General features: G+C 38.6%; 1 protein-coding gene across 1 annotated transcript in view; it reads left to right on the top strand.

Annotated features, from left to right (window-relative positions):
• The window catches only part of Adgb (androglobin), a 133,362-nt gene that overhangs the window by 17,980 nt on the left and 100,198 nt on the right, over nt 1-15,184 (top strand). The window contains exons 3-7 of the mRNA XM_031380372.1: nt 2,353-2,445; nt 5,064-5,135; nt 5,847-6,056; nt 11,537-11,676; nt 14,199-14,285. Of these exons, the coding sequence (XP_031236232.1) occupies nt 2,353-2,445; nt 5,064-5,135; nt 5,847-6,056; nt 11,537-11,676; nt 14,199-14,285 (602 nt within the window). The remainder of the gene's footprint in view (nt 1-2,352; nt 2,446-5,063; nt 5,136-5,846; nt 6,057-11,536; nt 11,677-14,198; nt 14,286-15,184) is intronic.

Below are 15,184 nucleotides of genomic sequence, written 5' to 3'. Positions count from 1 at the left end.
AGGCTTTTTTTTTCTTTTTCTTTCTCTCTCTCTCTCTCTCTCTCTCTCTCTCTCTCTCTCTTTAATGTCACTGTCAGTTTTCAAGCACCTTTGTCCTCCCCTCCATAAAGTTTCTTCACATTTTGGACTGACTCATCAGATTGCCACACAGCTCCATTGCTTAACTGTGGGTTTGCCCAATCTAGCCTATTGCTGTAAAATCTGAACAGCAGCCATGTTAACAGAGACACATCCATATACAAGCAAACACCAGAACCCCACAGCTTGACGTTACTGTTAAGTATTAAAATATCTCATCTTCATTTGAACTAAAAGGGTTCATAGACCATTTGAGTCTTAAAGGTCCAGTCATTTAGGTAGGGTGCTAAGAATGCTTTGCCTAACACATTGCTAATGTGTCCATTAAAGTGTTAACAAAGTCAGTAACTAATTACCTTGATTAAATATCATTTGTGCTCCAGTCACTGAGACTCTGCATCATGTTAACAGAATTTAAATGTTAATATTTATTATTTGAGAATGTTCTATGCAAATAAATAAGCCAATCTAATCATTCTGGTCATTTTGCATGCATTTCAAAAAGTTTGTGATGTGGATATTTTTAAGTGAATCTCACCAATGGTCCACAATTTTACTTAACAGTCAAAGTTCTGTCTAGGCCACATGCCACCTCCCCTCCTTTTTTATTATTCTTTTATGTTTTCCTTCTGTTGAAGTTTTTTTTTTTTCTCACATAAGGCACCTTGCTTATAGTTTCTCTTATCTTAGTTTTTCCCCACTTTCTATCTGGACCCACCCAGGTTCTCTCACTACAAAGCAAGCATGCTTCTAAGGGATACTATTAAAGTGAAATATAATATAATTTAATAAGATAAAACAAAACTAATACATTAGAATTAGACAAACAAAACAGAAGGCACAAGAAACAGACTCATTTGTTTGCACATCTAGGAATCCCATAAAAACACTAAAGTGAAAGCCATAATATATACGCAAAGGATCTGTAGGGTAAAAAGAGAAAAGAATGTGTGCGTGTGCGTGTGCGTGTGCGCATGTGCGTGTGCGTGTGCGCGTGTGCGTGTGCATGTGTGTGTGTGTGTGTGTGTGTGCATGTGCGTGTGCGCGTGTGCGTGTGTGTGCGCGTGTGCGTGTGCGCGCGCGCGCGCGTGTGTGTGTGTGTGTGTGTGTGTGTGTGTGTGTGTGTGTGTGTGTATCTACAGAAAATGTTTTCTGTAGATCTGGGTTTCTTCTCCTTCCTTACTCATTATAGCCTTAGAATTGATCTTTTCATAATGTCTCAGATTTTCTGGATGTTTTGTACCAGGAATGTTTTAGATTTAACCTTTGACCTTGATATCTATTTCTTCCATGGTGTCTTCAATGCCTTCTCTCTTCCATCTTTTGTATTCTGTTGGTGAGGCTTGCCTCTGAAATTCCTGTTTAAATTCTTAAATTTATTTTCAGATTTCCCTAGTATGAGTTTTCTTTATTAATTCTGTTTCTCCTTTGGCTCTTAATGTCTTCATTTCCTTCTACTATTTGTGTGTGTGTGTGTGGATAGGTTTTGTTAAAGGGATTGATTTGGTTTTTTTCCCTCTTTGAGGATCTTCATCATATTCCTGAAGTCTACTTTAAAATCATCGCCTTGTGCTTCAGCTATGTTACAATACTCAGAGCCTACTGTTGTTGAGTCCCTGTGCTCTAGTGGAGGTTGTGTCTAGACATATGGGTTTAGGGATATTATAATTCTAAATGCAGATAGCTGGTCTTCTCTTTGTCGGGTAGGTGTTTTATTCCATGGTTTCTATTGCACTCTCTGGCTTTTACAAATGTTTGGTAGATGGGTGTTGGCTGATATTAAATTCTTCGGGGTTTCTGATAGATATGGCCACTAGGGTTAAAAATGTGTTTCTAGGTTTTATTAGGAGCTGGCATTTAGGAATGGGGATGGGCTAGGAGGAGGGGCTGAGTGATCCACAGGAGGAAAGGGAGCAGGATCTACTTACACCCTTGGGAACGGGACAGAGAGTGAGCAGAAGCCAAATCATGTGGTCTGTTGCAAAGCTAGGGATGAGACTTATGGGTTGTATTTGGAGGCCTGAGAGGGGAAGATCTGCAGTTAGTCTAGTTGTTTCCCTAGTCATTCTGAATTTTAGTACTTTAATATTCCACTAGATATTTCTGAAGACAAATCTCACACACACACACACACACACACACACACACACACATCTCTACAAATATCTCTATGTTGGTCTAATATTTATATTAGTTGGTTATTATTAAGATTGGATTTTTATTATAATAAAGCCACATGAAAAAGTTCAATTCAAGTTTTTCTTTTCTACCTAGCACTTTTTCGAAGACCCTGAAGGAAAGATTGAATTACCGCAGTCATTGAAAGTATTTTCCTGGAAACGACCGCAAGATTTTATATTTAGTCGAGTAAGAATTATTTTCACTATTGAATGAAGTGTATGTTACCTACAAGGGTGCAATATCTGATTGACAAAAGTTTTCATTCTTTAAGTAGTTTACATATTTTCCCTGTAGTTTACAGCAAAAGTAATTGCCTGTAACTCAGAAGTTAATATTTATCAGTGTATTTGAATTCCTTTATTGATGGGACTATGAAGATGCTTAGCTGATCATGTGCTTTCTGTGCCAGCATAAGGACATGAGTTCAATCCCGTACCCCTTTAAAAAGCCAGATGTGGAAGCATATGCTTGTAAATACATCACTGGAGATAGATACACATGCTAATCTCTGGGGCTCACTAGCCAAGCAGACTGCCCGAATTAGTGAATTTCAGGTGAAAATAAAAACTCTGACTCAAAACCCAGAGTAGACAGTGACTGAGGACGACACACAAGGCTGCCCTCTGGCCTCTACATATACCATTTAAGTGTCACAGCATACATATACAGACACACTCCTGCAAACACACACGCACGCACGCGCACACACACATATACACACACAGGTGCAGAATAATAGCAAATTTTATACAGATGTCAAGGAGATTATTGTAGTTTTGTCTACATCCTTGAGTTTTTTACTGTCTATACAAAATGCCCAACAATAGCCAAAAATATTACTCAAAAATCACTCACTCTTTCTGATTGGCAGATTCTGCATCTCAGCATGAAATCACGGGACATGAAGGTCTATTTCCTCTAATGCTTATTGGAATTAATTTTTCCAGTCCAAAAGGTTTACACATGGGTTCCCATTTTCCGGGAATCCTCCAAGCATCTCCTGAAATTCTTCTTTGTTTCTAGACTCCCTGTTCAGCCATGGGAAGCATGTATTTGTGGAGATACCTCTGGTTTAAACAGCTCTCACACACCTCAAGACTTTAGCTATTCTAGTCTAACATCTTAATAGCCACATTAATTTGAGTGTATTTCTTGTCTCTAGGGTTTTAATTATCACTAATGCTTTTTCCCTTGCTGAATTTCTTACTGTTTTCATTGAATGTCTAGAACACCAGTAGGGTAAAATAATTAGTACCAGTCAAATAGTTGTAATAGAGCCGATTCTTTCTATGCATTTGTAGTCTAATGAGTCTCTGTTTCCATACAAAGTCGTTTTTGTTCTAAATGTTAGCCTCCATCAGAGTTGGTACTAACGCAGGAAAATGCAATTCAGCCTTCTTACTAATTGGAAAGGCTGTATCTACGTTCACAGTGATTTACTAAGACAACAGTGTCTTTTGAATGCTTCCTTGTAAGACATTTCAAATGAGAGCATTATGCACAAAACATGCTTCTAAATCAATTTCAATATCGGGCAACATTGACCTGAATATGAATCTCCTCTGACTACATAATGCACTTGAAAGTGATAGGATTTTTAATAATTCTCAGTGTGCTCACTGTAAATTAATCATTGATGCCCTTCAGCACAAATGGTTTTATAAATTGAATCAATAGGTGTTTTGTGAATGATCTCTACTTTTTAGTAGACCTCGGGGCTAAGAGTTACTGTTGTATTAAAGTAATTTCATTAATCACTGATAACCTCTCCACCCACATGCATCTCAACAGATCGTCAGCTGCACACTGCTACCTGTCCTCTGCAAAGGTTTCTCCTTAGATGGATCATCTTAGAATGAGGTGGCATAGGACATCCAGAAGTGAAAATCTAACTAAGAAAAATCTCTAGAATAGGATCTCAAGATATGTTGTACATACTCGCAGTCAGAATCATTAAATATGCTCATAAATAAGGTTAAAACAATGACAAAAAAAATCTCATAAAACAAAGACTTTATATGAGATTTGGTCTATGACGCCTCCCTTCTGTCCAACTGTCTCATGAACCTCTGCCTCTCTCTCTCTCTTTTTTTTTTTTTAAATTGCAACATTTGACTCTTCCCTTTCCTCTCTCCAAACACTTTCACATACTCCTCTTATTGATTGTTGCTATATGCTTATATATGCATATACATATATTCCTAAATATAACCTGCTGAGTCTGGATAATGCTACTCCTATGTATGCTTTTCAGTGAAATAGTTTAAGAAAGGTCAGGTTGCCCTGCCCCCAGTCTTGGGAGCCACATTTGTCTGTAAACAAATGGCTGTTCACTACTCTTGATAGCAGGGTTTAATTTTTACAATACCAAAAGGTTCCTGGCTCTCCGCCGAGAAGGAGTCCTGGCATGTCCACATGATTTGATTCCTCTGTAGGAATGGCCTTGCTGCTATCTTACTAGATCAAGTAGTAAAAGGCCCTCCCCTGGTGTGATGCAATCTCAGCCTTTGACTTTAAGGACTCTAACTCTGCTCTCTGGCTGCCGAGAGTCTTTCTAGGTCCTAGCTTATTCTCCTGTAGCCTACCAGACTTAATACACTCTTCATTGGCTTAATACGGTATGGTGATCTGTAACCTTCTGGGGTGGATTGTATCATTCATGACTTGGTATTAGATAACCAGCTGGTGTGCTCTTCCATGGGAAAGACTATTTCTCTCACGAAACTGTCTTTTCATAAGTTAGGTTTCTTTTACTTTTATTTTTTTATTCAAGTAACTGTCTTTTTTTTTCTTTTAAATTTCAGACTCCTGTAGTTGTGAAAAATGAAATCACATTTGACTTATTTTCAGCAAATGAACATTTACTCTGCAGTGAGGTAGGTAGGGCCACAGGGCCCACTGTCCCCTCTGAGGAATGGCTTCTTGGCCATTCTATGTAAACAGCTCCTGGGCAGCCATTGCCATTCACCCTTGTTCACTTTTGAGTCATGGTACAATTGAGTGGGTGTTTTGTTTTGTTTTGTTTTGTTTGATTTTTTTCCCCAAACTTCTTTGAAGTGTAGCTGTCAAGTGAAAATTGTATCTACTTATGTATTTGTGGTACATGTTTTAGTGATTCAATATGCATACACAGAATGGATTATTTATTCATCAAATTAAGAACATTTGTTTGTGTGGTGAGAACATGTAAAATCAACCATTTTAGCTTATTTGTTCTAAAAATTCTTAGTGTTCTTGGAAGCAGTTAGCTGTCTCCCACCCCACCTAGGTGTGTGTATGCATGATCTATGTATATGTATATATGAGTATATGTATATGTATATAAACATACACGCATGCACACACTCTGCTAACTCAAAGTATCAAGCCAACGTTTTTAGGTCCTTTAAGTTTATGTTATTACATCATACCACAAAAACAAAATCTTTTATTTTTTTCTGTAATTCAGAAATCAAAAGGATGACTATACTGTATATAAAATTTATAATCATTCTTAGAAACATATTTTTATCATATTTCATTTAAAACAGCAGTATCATTTTAAATTAACCTATCAATACTAGTGGCTTTTGTTGTTTTGCATTCAGCTTATGAGGTGGATTATCAGCGAAATCTATGCTGTATGGAAGATATTCAATGGCGGGATTCTGAGCAATTACAATAAGGGAAATTTGGGAGAGCTTCCTGTTCTGCCCTGGAAACCCTGGGAACACATATACTCTCTCTGCAAGGCTGTGAAGGGTCATATGCCTTTGTTCAACAGCTATGGGAAGTACGTCGTAAAGCTTTACTGGATGGTAAGTCATTCAAGCCGCTGTGTGTTTGAATTCATTTGCCCTTCCTATAAAAGAAGAAACCAGAATAAAAGGAACCACTGTATTTAGTCCTCTCAGGCAATCTTGGATTTTTCTCTAGGAAGGTTAGCCTTCTATGGGAAATTTCTATGGGTGTGACTGGGCAGCCAGACTAGAGGTGGAATTCTGTGATTTCCAGTGATTTTGTTCATTGGGCTCATCCGAAGAGCACCTTGCAGGGATGCTGCTCACAGACGAACACTGAAACTCACCCATTTCCATATGGGTTATTTTTGTCAGCATAAGAGATTGGTGGCTACTTGGTTTTCCAGTTGATAAAAATCAGCTGTCTCTCAGCTGGGGGAGAACTTCTACTCCTTTTGAAGCACCCTCCAACTAGGAAGGCTCCATCCACACCTGCATGTGTGTGCATTACCATAGTAAAGAATTGAAGTAAGTTCTTTTGGACAAGATATACTCGGTCCCACCCCTGCCTTCTTGACCCTTTCCAGACACAAACCTTTTATGCTGGTTTTTTTTCTTTTTTTGAAAGTTCTTCTCCAGTTCTGATGCACTACTCATATTTATCTATCCTTTGCTCCAACCTGAGCAGCTTCAAAAAACATGCTCCTAAAAAGACACTTGGTTCTCTTCCGCTGTCAATAGGATCTGCTGCAGATGCGGCTTTGCCCTCCAGTGCTGGTCCTCCTCTTCATTCTCTCTCCTCTTCTGTAATGCTTTCTTTCCACTGTAGAGCAATTTCATTTTCTGGTCTTGATCCTTTTCCTTCTTTGCATGGGTCTCTCAGAGCCTTTTTCTTTGTAACTTCTTAGAAACAACACATTTCCTCAGGGCCTCTAATGTATAAAATTCTGAAATTTTTTTTTAAAGACTGCCTTTAGTGATACATGTCTGAAATCTCCCAAACTCAAGAGGCAAAGGTAGGAGATCCTGAAGGTCAAGGCCTTTCTGGGCTACAGAGTAGATTCAGTAGCCTTGAATCTGTGGCACATCATACCACAAAAACAAACCTACTGTGGGCAATTTAATGAGACCCTTTCTCAAAATAAAATAGTTAAAACAGAAAAACAAAACCCAGTCAGGCATGGAAGCTAACTGGTAGAGTGCTTGCCTAACTGTAGAGTTCCCCAGTATTATAACATTAAGTAATTAATTTTGATTTTCATTACCAGAATAGTATTTCTCAGGAAAATGTTGACATTATGTTCAGCCTGGATTCTCAGCTAGTTGTACGAGGTTCTTTGACATCCATCAGAGAGCAAACATATTGGGTCACACTGCAACAGTGCCTGAAACACAGAGATTGGTTTCCCCTTCCATGGAGCTATGAGGACAGAATACAGGGACACACCGCATCTTTCCAAGTACTTCATGATTTCTGTATTGCTTTGGCTCCCAAGAGGAGAGAAAGAAGTAGTTCAGCCATTGCTTCCTACTTTTAAGTATGGAATGTGGTGGTCAGCCTCTCTCTGTCTCTGTGCTCTCATCTGCCTCTAATAAACAGATAATACATACACCAAGACTAATAATTTATCCCAGTTGTTATCAATGTAGTTATGTGAAAAATGCTTTTTGTTTTTTATTTCTCACAGAGCTTTGTATTTTCATTCACACTGTTATCTAATTTAAAGTGTCTGGGACTGTGGAGTACAGTAAAATGCCTGGGTACTTCCCATCTGTTTCCCATGCCCTTTTCCCAGCACTTCCTTGGCCTCCTGAAGCCACCTAGGAGAAGAGGCTACAATATTGTTTTGCTTTCTGCTGTGTTGTTTTGAACTGGGTCTCATGTGCACTGGCTGGCATTGAACTCATGTTGTAGTATGGCCTTGAACTGTCCTGTTCTCACCTCCCATTTGAGGGAACCAGCCACCAAGCAACACTTAGAATCCTCCTCTTTAAATAGATTCTGCATGCTACTCCACCCATTCAATGGAGTGAACAATCCTTTCAAGATGTAAAACAATGGCAATGGAGAAATCTTTTATTCCTCGGTTACTGTATCCCCAGGAAAATACTATGTTAAATTTTATTATTATTTCATATTCATTTAGCAGGCAAATTCAAAGATCTACTAACATGTTCAAGACAGAAAATCTGAGTTCTTTATAATACTAATATATTTAGACAATCAGTTATGATTCATGTATATTTTTCCATTTATCTATCTATCTATCTATCTATCTATCTATCTATCTATCTATCTATCTATTTATTCACTTTACATCCCAATCATGGCCCTTTCCTCTCAGTCCCTCCCAAACCTCCATCCTTTCCTCCCTCCTCTTCTCCACTGAGAAGATGGAGTCCCCTTCTGGGTATATCTCTACCCTGGCACTGAAGGGTCAGGCATTTACTCTCCTACTGAGGTCAGTTAGGGGAACTGGATCTACAGGCAGGCAAGAGAGTCAGGGACAACACCTGCTCCAGTTATTGTGGGACCCACACGAAGACCAAGCTGCATATCTGTGCAGGGTGCCTAGGTCCAGCCTATGCATGACCTTTGGTTGGTGGTTCAGACTATGGGAGGCCCCAAGAATCCAGGTTAGTTGACTCTGTTGGTCTTCCTGTGTAGTCCCTAACCCCTCTAGGTCCCTCAATCCATCTACCAACTCTTCCACAAGACTCCCCAAGCTTTGTCTAATATTTGGCTGTAGATCTGTGGCATTTGTTTCAGTCAGCCGCTTAGTGGAGCAGTTATGAAACTGTCAGAGAACAGTTATGCCAGGCTCCTGTCTGCAAGCATCAGACAGTAGCATTAATAGTATCAGGGATTGGTTCTTGCCCATGGGATTTAAAGTTGGTTGGCCATTCCCTCAGTCTCTGCTCCATCTTTGTCCCTGCATGTCTTATAGGCAGGATACATTTTGGGTTGAAGGTTTTGTGGGTGGATTGGTATCCTTATCCCTGCCCTGTGAATTCTCCCTGGTGACTGAAAGTGGGCTCTTCATGCTCAATCTCTCCCACTACTAGGAATCTCAGCTAGAGTTACCCTCCCTCCCATAGACTGACTCTCTGGAGACTCCTCTGACCCAGGTCTCCGACACATACTAGAGATGCCTTTCCCCCAACCCCTACTAATTTCCATTCCTTTTCTCCCATCCTCCCTACATGTGATCCCTCTGCTCCATTCCTCTCCTCATTCCCTCTCCCACCCAGTTTCCTCTTTCCATTCCCCTCTGATGTTTATTTTATTTTCCTGTCTGAGTGAGATTCAAGCATCTTCCCTTGGGCCCTCCCTGTTAGGTGGCATCTTATAATCTGTAGATTATAGTGGGTGGGTATCCTATGCGTTATGGCTAATATCCACTCATAAGTGAGTATCATGTACATACCATGCATGTCCTTTTGGGTCTGGGTTACCTCACTCAGGATGATATTTTCTCGTTCTATCCATTTGCCTTCAAGTTTCATGATGCTCTTGATTTTAATAGCTGAGTTGTATTTCATTGTGTAATGAACTATATTTTCTTTATCCATTCTTCAGTTGAGTGACATCTAGGTTGTTTTCAGTCTCTGGCTATTATGAATAAAGCTGTTATAAATATAGTTGAGCATGTGTCCTTGTGGTTTGGTGGAGCAACTTTTGGGTATATACCCAGGAGTGGTATAGCTGGGTCTTGGGGTACAACTATTCCTACAATTTCTGAGAAACAGCCAAATTGATTTCCAGGGTGGTTGTACAAGTTTCCACTCCCACCAGCAATGGAGGAGTGTTCTCCCTTGCTCCATATTCTTGCCAGCATGTGTTATCTATCACTTGAGTTTTTTATCCTAACCATTCTACTGGGTGTGAGACGGAATCTCAGGGTTGTTTTGATTTGCATTTCCATACTGATTTAACGATGTTGAACATTTCTTTAAGTGCTTCATAGCCACTGGAGAGTCATAAGGTTGAGAACTCTGTTTTAGCACTGTACCCCATTTTATGTGGGTGATTTGCTTTGTTGGTATATAACTTCTTAAGTACTTTGTATATTTTGGCCCTCTGTCAGATATAGGGTTGGTGATGTTATTTTCCCAATCTGTAGACTTGTCGTTTTGTCCTTTTGGTAGTGTCCTTTGCATTAGAGAAACTATTCAGTTTCATGAGGTCCCATTTATTTTATTATTTATTTAATTTAAAAATATGGTTTTGCTTCTTAAACACCATGTTACCTGAATCATATTATAAGGTGAACTTTTCCTTTATAGCTACAAATCAAGTTTTTCTTCAAGAAGAACTTCTTTCTCTCCAGTATCTACTCTACTTCACTTTCTCTTCAGAAAAGGGCAGGCTTATTGCTCTAGCTAGAACTTCATGAACTATATTGAAGAGATGGGGAAAGTGGACAGCCTTGTCTTGTCTATGATTTTACTGGAATTGTTTAAGTTTCTCTCCATTTAATTTGATGTTGGCTAGTGGCTTAATGTATATTGCCCTTATTGTGTTTAGGTATGTGCCTTGTATTCCCAATCTCTTCAAGACTTCTAACATGAGGTGGTGCTGCATGGAGGTGTCAAAGGCCTTTTTATTTTAGTATAATTAGTAAGGATTGTTAAAGATTCTTCTTTCATGGGAATCCAATTGGCCACTTCATAAGATGGTTTACAATCGAAATGAGAGAAGAAATCTACCATGGCTATTTTTTATTGTGACAAAATATGCCAATTTTAATACACCATTTTAACCATTTAAGGGTACAGTTAAGTTGTGTTTAGTATTTTTACAGTTTGTGAAAATAATCACTACTTATTTCTGGAATATCTCACCACTGGAAGCTGAGATGTTGCACTCAGTGGATGATGGCTACCCATTACTTCCTGCAGTACCACTTAGTGGCCACTTTCTATTGCTATGAGACTCCTAACTTCATTTCTGTTGTTGTAATAAATTATCTTGACAAAAAGCAACATGGGGGAAGAAAGAGTTTATTTGCCTGGGAGATTTTACAGATTATAGTTTGCCATTGGAGAAAAGCCAAGTAAGGTAGGTACTCTATATTGGAAATTAGATAATTAACTAAGAGCACTCAAATATAGAGGTTGGAAATATAAGATCAATAAGCATATGTCTGTATCAGCAGTAATAATTAAAGTTGTATTTAAAGAATTTAAAATGTATTTAAAATATAAACTTTTGAATGCAAATTGTATTATGTTCAATCTTATTTTGGTTAAGTCATGTTTTCACTCTGTTATTTGAAACATATTTACTTCATCATGTGCTCATAAGCCATCCAAAAGAAGGAACAGTATTGGCATCACTAGAGACATGCTATAATAATACTTTTCAGAACCTACAATAGTCAAGGAGCTTAGTTCGGAAAACTGTATCTCAGTTTTCTAACATAAGATGTTAATATCAGTTCTTTTTTAATGCAAAGGTAAAAGTTAGTGGAAATATGTGGTGATGTCTGATGGTGAGAAGGGCACAGATCCTTCAATCATTTAACAACACTCCGTTGCTTTCTTCCCCTCTTTAGGGATGCTGGAGAAAGATAACTGTTGATGACTTCCTGCCATTTGACGAGGATAACAATCTCTTGCTTCCAGCTACAACCTATGAGTTTGAACTCTGGCCAATGCTACTGTCGAAAGCTATCATTAAGCTGGCAAATGTTGAGTACGTAATGAGAAATTATCACTTATTTGTGATGGGGGCAACAACATCCATTTTGAGAGCCTTTAATAAAATTAACCCAAGGAAATCTTTCCTTCTACACAATGTAAACTTTCAAATTTAAAAGTTAATGGGACCATAGCATGGGTTTAAAGTATTGGCTTAACTGAGTAAAAGATGAAAACCATCCCAAGAAAACACTCTCACAACGATTCTGCTCTCTTTGTTTTCTTGCTAGGAGTGCAACGTGTATCACAGAGAATGCTTCATGTTAATCAGAGAAATTGTTTCTTAGGGAAAAATATTAAATCATTTAAATGTTGAGTAATATATACTCAGATGTAATTAATGTTTTTGAAACTGTGTTTGCAGCCGTAATGTATAAACCTTAAAAAGACATGAGCTCTTAGAAGGATGCCAAAGTTCTCTTCAGGCTTTTGCTACCATTGGTCCTGATATTGTCATGATGAAAACTTTTCCTTTCTTTTAGTATATTTGCAAAATACGCCTGTATTTATCTGCCTGCAAGATTTTTGTGTCCCCTATAGAAGTCAGCCACGTCCTACAGACAAGCCTTTCTTCCATTTCAGGACAAGGCTCAGATTCTGGAGTTAGATGTGATGGCAACTCTACATCCTCACACACACTGCACATGCCCAATCCTAGAACCTCCTGCAGTGTGCCATAGCAACTGAATAGGCTCCATCAGCCTGCTGCTGAACACTCAACCCCTCTCTTCTCTAAGGATCATTAGCAACAGGATTTGGGTGGCAGGGCTGCATTTTATGTGGATGGTCTTCTGACTCTGCTTCTCTTAGTCTCTCAAGGATACATAACAAAGCAACCAGCACATTGTCAGCCTCTTCCTCAGGTTTCTTGGTTATCCTCAATTCCTCCTGACAATGTGTTTCACTCAGCTTTCAGTCCAACATTTCAATTTATTTATTTATTTATTTATTTTAAACTTTTGCCCAGATTATTTGTTTTAGGTAGATAAATATTAAGTATTTCTACCAGCCATAGTTATGTCTGTTTGGCAAAAATAGGTATAATGCTCTTGGTGTCACTAAGAACTGGAGCTGCCAGGCTGGTGAAGCATTGCATAGATGACCTGGATAGCTGCGGCAGCATTTCATTAGTTGTAAAGTCATGGTTCAGTGGAGTTCATTAAGAACGTGGCTAATAGATTTATTCTTTTAAAATAAATAAACAATGCCAGTTTGAACATAAAAGACTAATTGAAGTATAGTATATTTTAAAAAAAAGATTTTTAATGGAACCTGCCTTCCATGACATCACTTACATTTCATCTAGGATTTGATTTTATATGTGAAGTGTAGTATTTTACAGACAAACCTAATGCTTTGTGGCAATTTACATACCCATGTGGAATATGGACAGAAAAGAGCATCATTTCCATATGGCTTGCAAAGTTGCTTATAAAATGAAACTGCCAGAGGCATTTAAGGGATACAGTAAACCATACACCACATTTATGTTGTCTTTGAGAAATGTAGAGACATTAGAATTCAAAATCCATTAAATAAGCCAGTGCAAACCATAAGCAGTGGACTATATCACTGACAGCCTACGAATTCTTTCCAAAAGAAAGGATATGTCTTGTCAGTCTGCAATGTTAGCACCATGCTTGCCACAGGGTAGACTGTGCCTCCACTCTGGGGTGGAAGAAGCTATGACATTTCTCTTCATTGACTAATTAATGTGAACATACTAACCAGCCAAGGAAATCTCACATAGGCAGAAGGATCAGCCAAGGAGAGCTCACATAGGCAGAAGGACCAGCCAAGGAAATCTCACATAGGCAGAAGGACCAGCCAAGGAGAGCTCACATAGGCAGAAGGACCAGCCAAGGAGAGCTCACATAGGCAGAAGGACCAGCGCAGAGCGCTGTTTCTGGCTAAAGGCAACTTCTGACTTTATGTCATACTGCCAGGTCTGCTCTTTCATAGGATAGACACATATTTCTGGTTTCTGCTTCTTTGTCAAAGTTTCACTAAAAATTCCTCATGCTCATCTTGAGGTGCCATGCAAGGGACTTAATACGCAGCCTCATGATCATCTCAACATAGCCTCTGCCATTGAAATGGTAACGCTGCTCTACTTTGAAAAGAACAGAGTCACACAGATTGTATAAACAAGTTAGCAGAATGTTATACTATAAAATATGTGTATGTTTTATGTTTAGCAGACCAATAGAAATTTTCTAGCTTTCAAACAAATACTTCCTAAAATGTGACCCCTCTTGTCCAAAGAAAACAACAAAAATCATATCTTCATACTTTCAAAACACCTTTAAAAGTTTAATACTTGGTCTACTCAGGCATGTTTGACAAATGAAAGTATCTAGCTTGTAAGATAACATTTCTTTATGCAGTGATGTGAAGCTGTTAGGGTTCCCTACATTGATTACTATGATGCTCTGTAGAGTGTTACCTACTCTTTATTTATTGCTATGTGCTTTCAAATGTTGATAAATATAATAACATGCATTCTTTTTTTTCCAGCATCCATGCAGCACACAGGAGAGAGCTAGGAGAACTCACAGTAATTCATGCTCTTACTGGGTGGTTACCTGAAGTCATCCCTCTTCAGTAGGTTTTCCAAAAAGATATTTATTCATCTATTTATTATCTATCTATTTACCCACCTATCTATCTATCTATCTATCTATCTATCTATCTATCTATCTATCTATCTATCTATCTATCTATCTTTGGGGTGTAGGGAGTGATATGCCAAGGTATACATGTGGAAGTCAGAGGGTAATGTGTGGGTTCCAAAGATCAAATTCAGATCAGTAGGAGTCACAAGAAGCACCATTTATATGCTTGGTTCTCTTGTCAACCTTTCTTCAGTAGATTTAAAGACTAAGTTGCTCAAATTATTTTTTTCTTTCCAACATTTCTTTAAGATGTTCTTTAAAATTAATTCAAGAATGGTCATGTTTTACAAAATGTTTGGGAGCTCAGCATTTTATAGTATCATTTAAAATGCCTTGTAAGTTTTAGGGTCAGTTATTCTTCCTGATGTAGCAGAGCAGTAAACTAGATTCCTTGTTGGACCAAAGACAGACTAATCATAAAACAGGCAATCAAGCAAAATCTGTGTGTCCTTATCTATCTACAAGATTTGTGCCCCCAGAACACAGAAGGCAAGTCTGCCGTGTGATACAGACAAACCTTTCTTCAACTCCAGTTCTTGCAGCACAACTCAGCAGGCCAATAAGTCACAGGTGCTGGAGCTGGAAGTGCATGATGACTGTACAGCTCTGCTCTGTGGGGCATCCTCACATGCACCCCAGGAGTTTGATCCCCTACCCTCCTGCAGTGACACAGCAACTCCATAATCCACTTAGCTTGCCCTCATGCCTTATCAGTCCTGTGCTCAAAGTTCAGCCCCTCCTTTTCTGTAGGAAACATAGCTTTGGATAGGAATATTTCATGCATATTGGGAGACATCCAATTACTTACCTAGTTCTGAACCTAAACTT

The sequence above is a fragment of the Mastomys coucha genome, unplaced genomic scaffold (assembly GCF_008632895.1).
Source record: "Mastomys coucha isolate ucsf_1 unplaced genomic scaffold, UCSF_Mcou_1 pScaffold2, whole genome shotgun sequence".
Taxonomy (NCBI): Eukaryota; Metazoa; Chordata; class Mammalia; order Rodentia; family Muridae; genus Mastomys; species Mastomys coucha.
The sequence above is the reverse complement of the archived record's forward strand: the minus strand, read 5'-3'. Positions and strand labels throughout refer to the sequence as shown.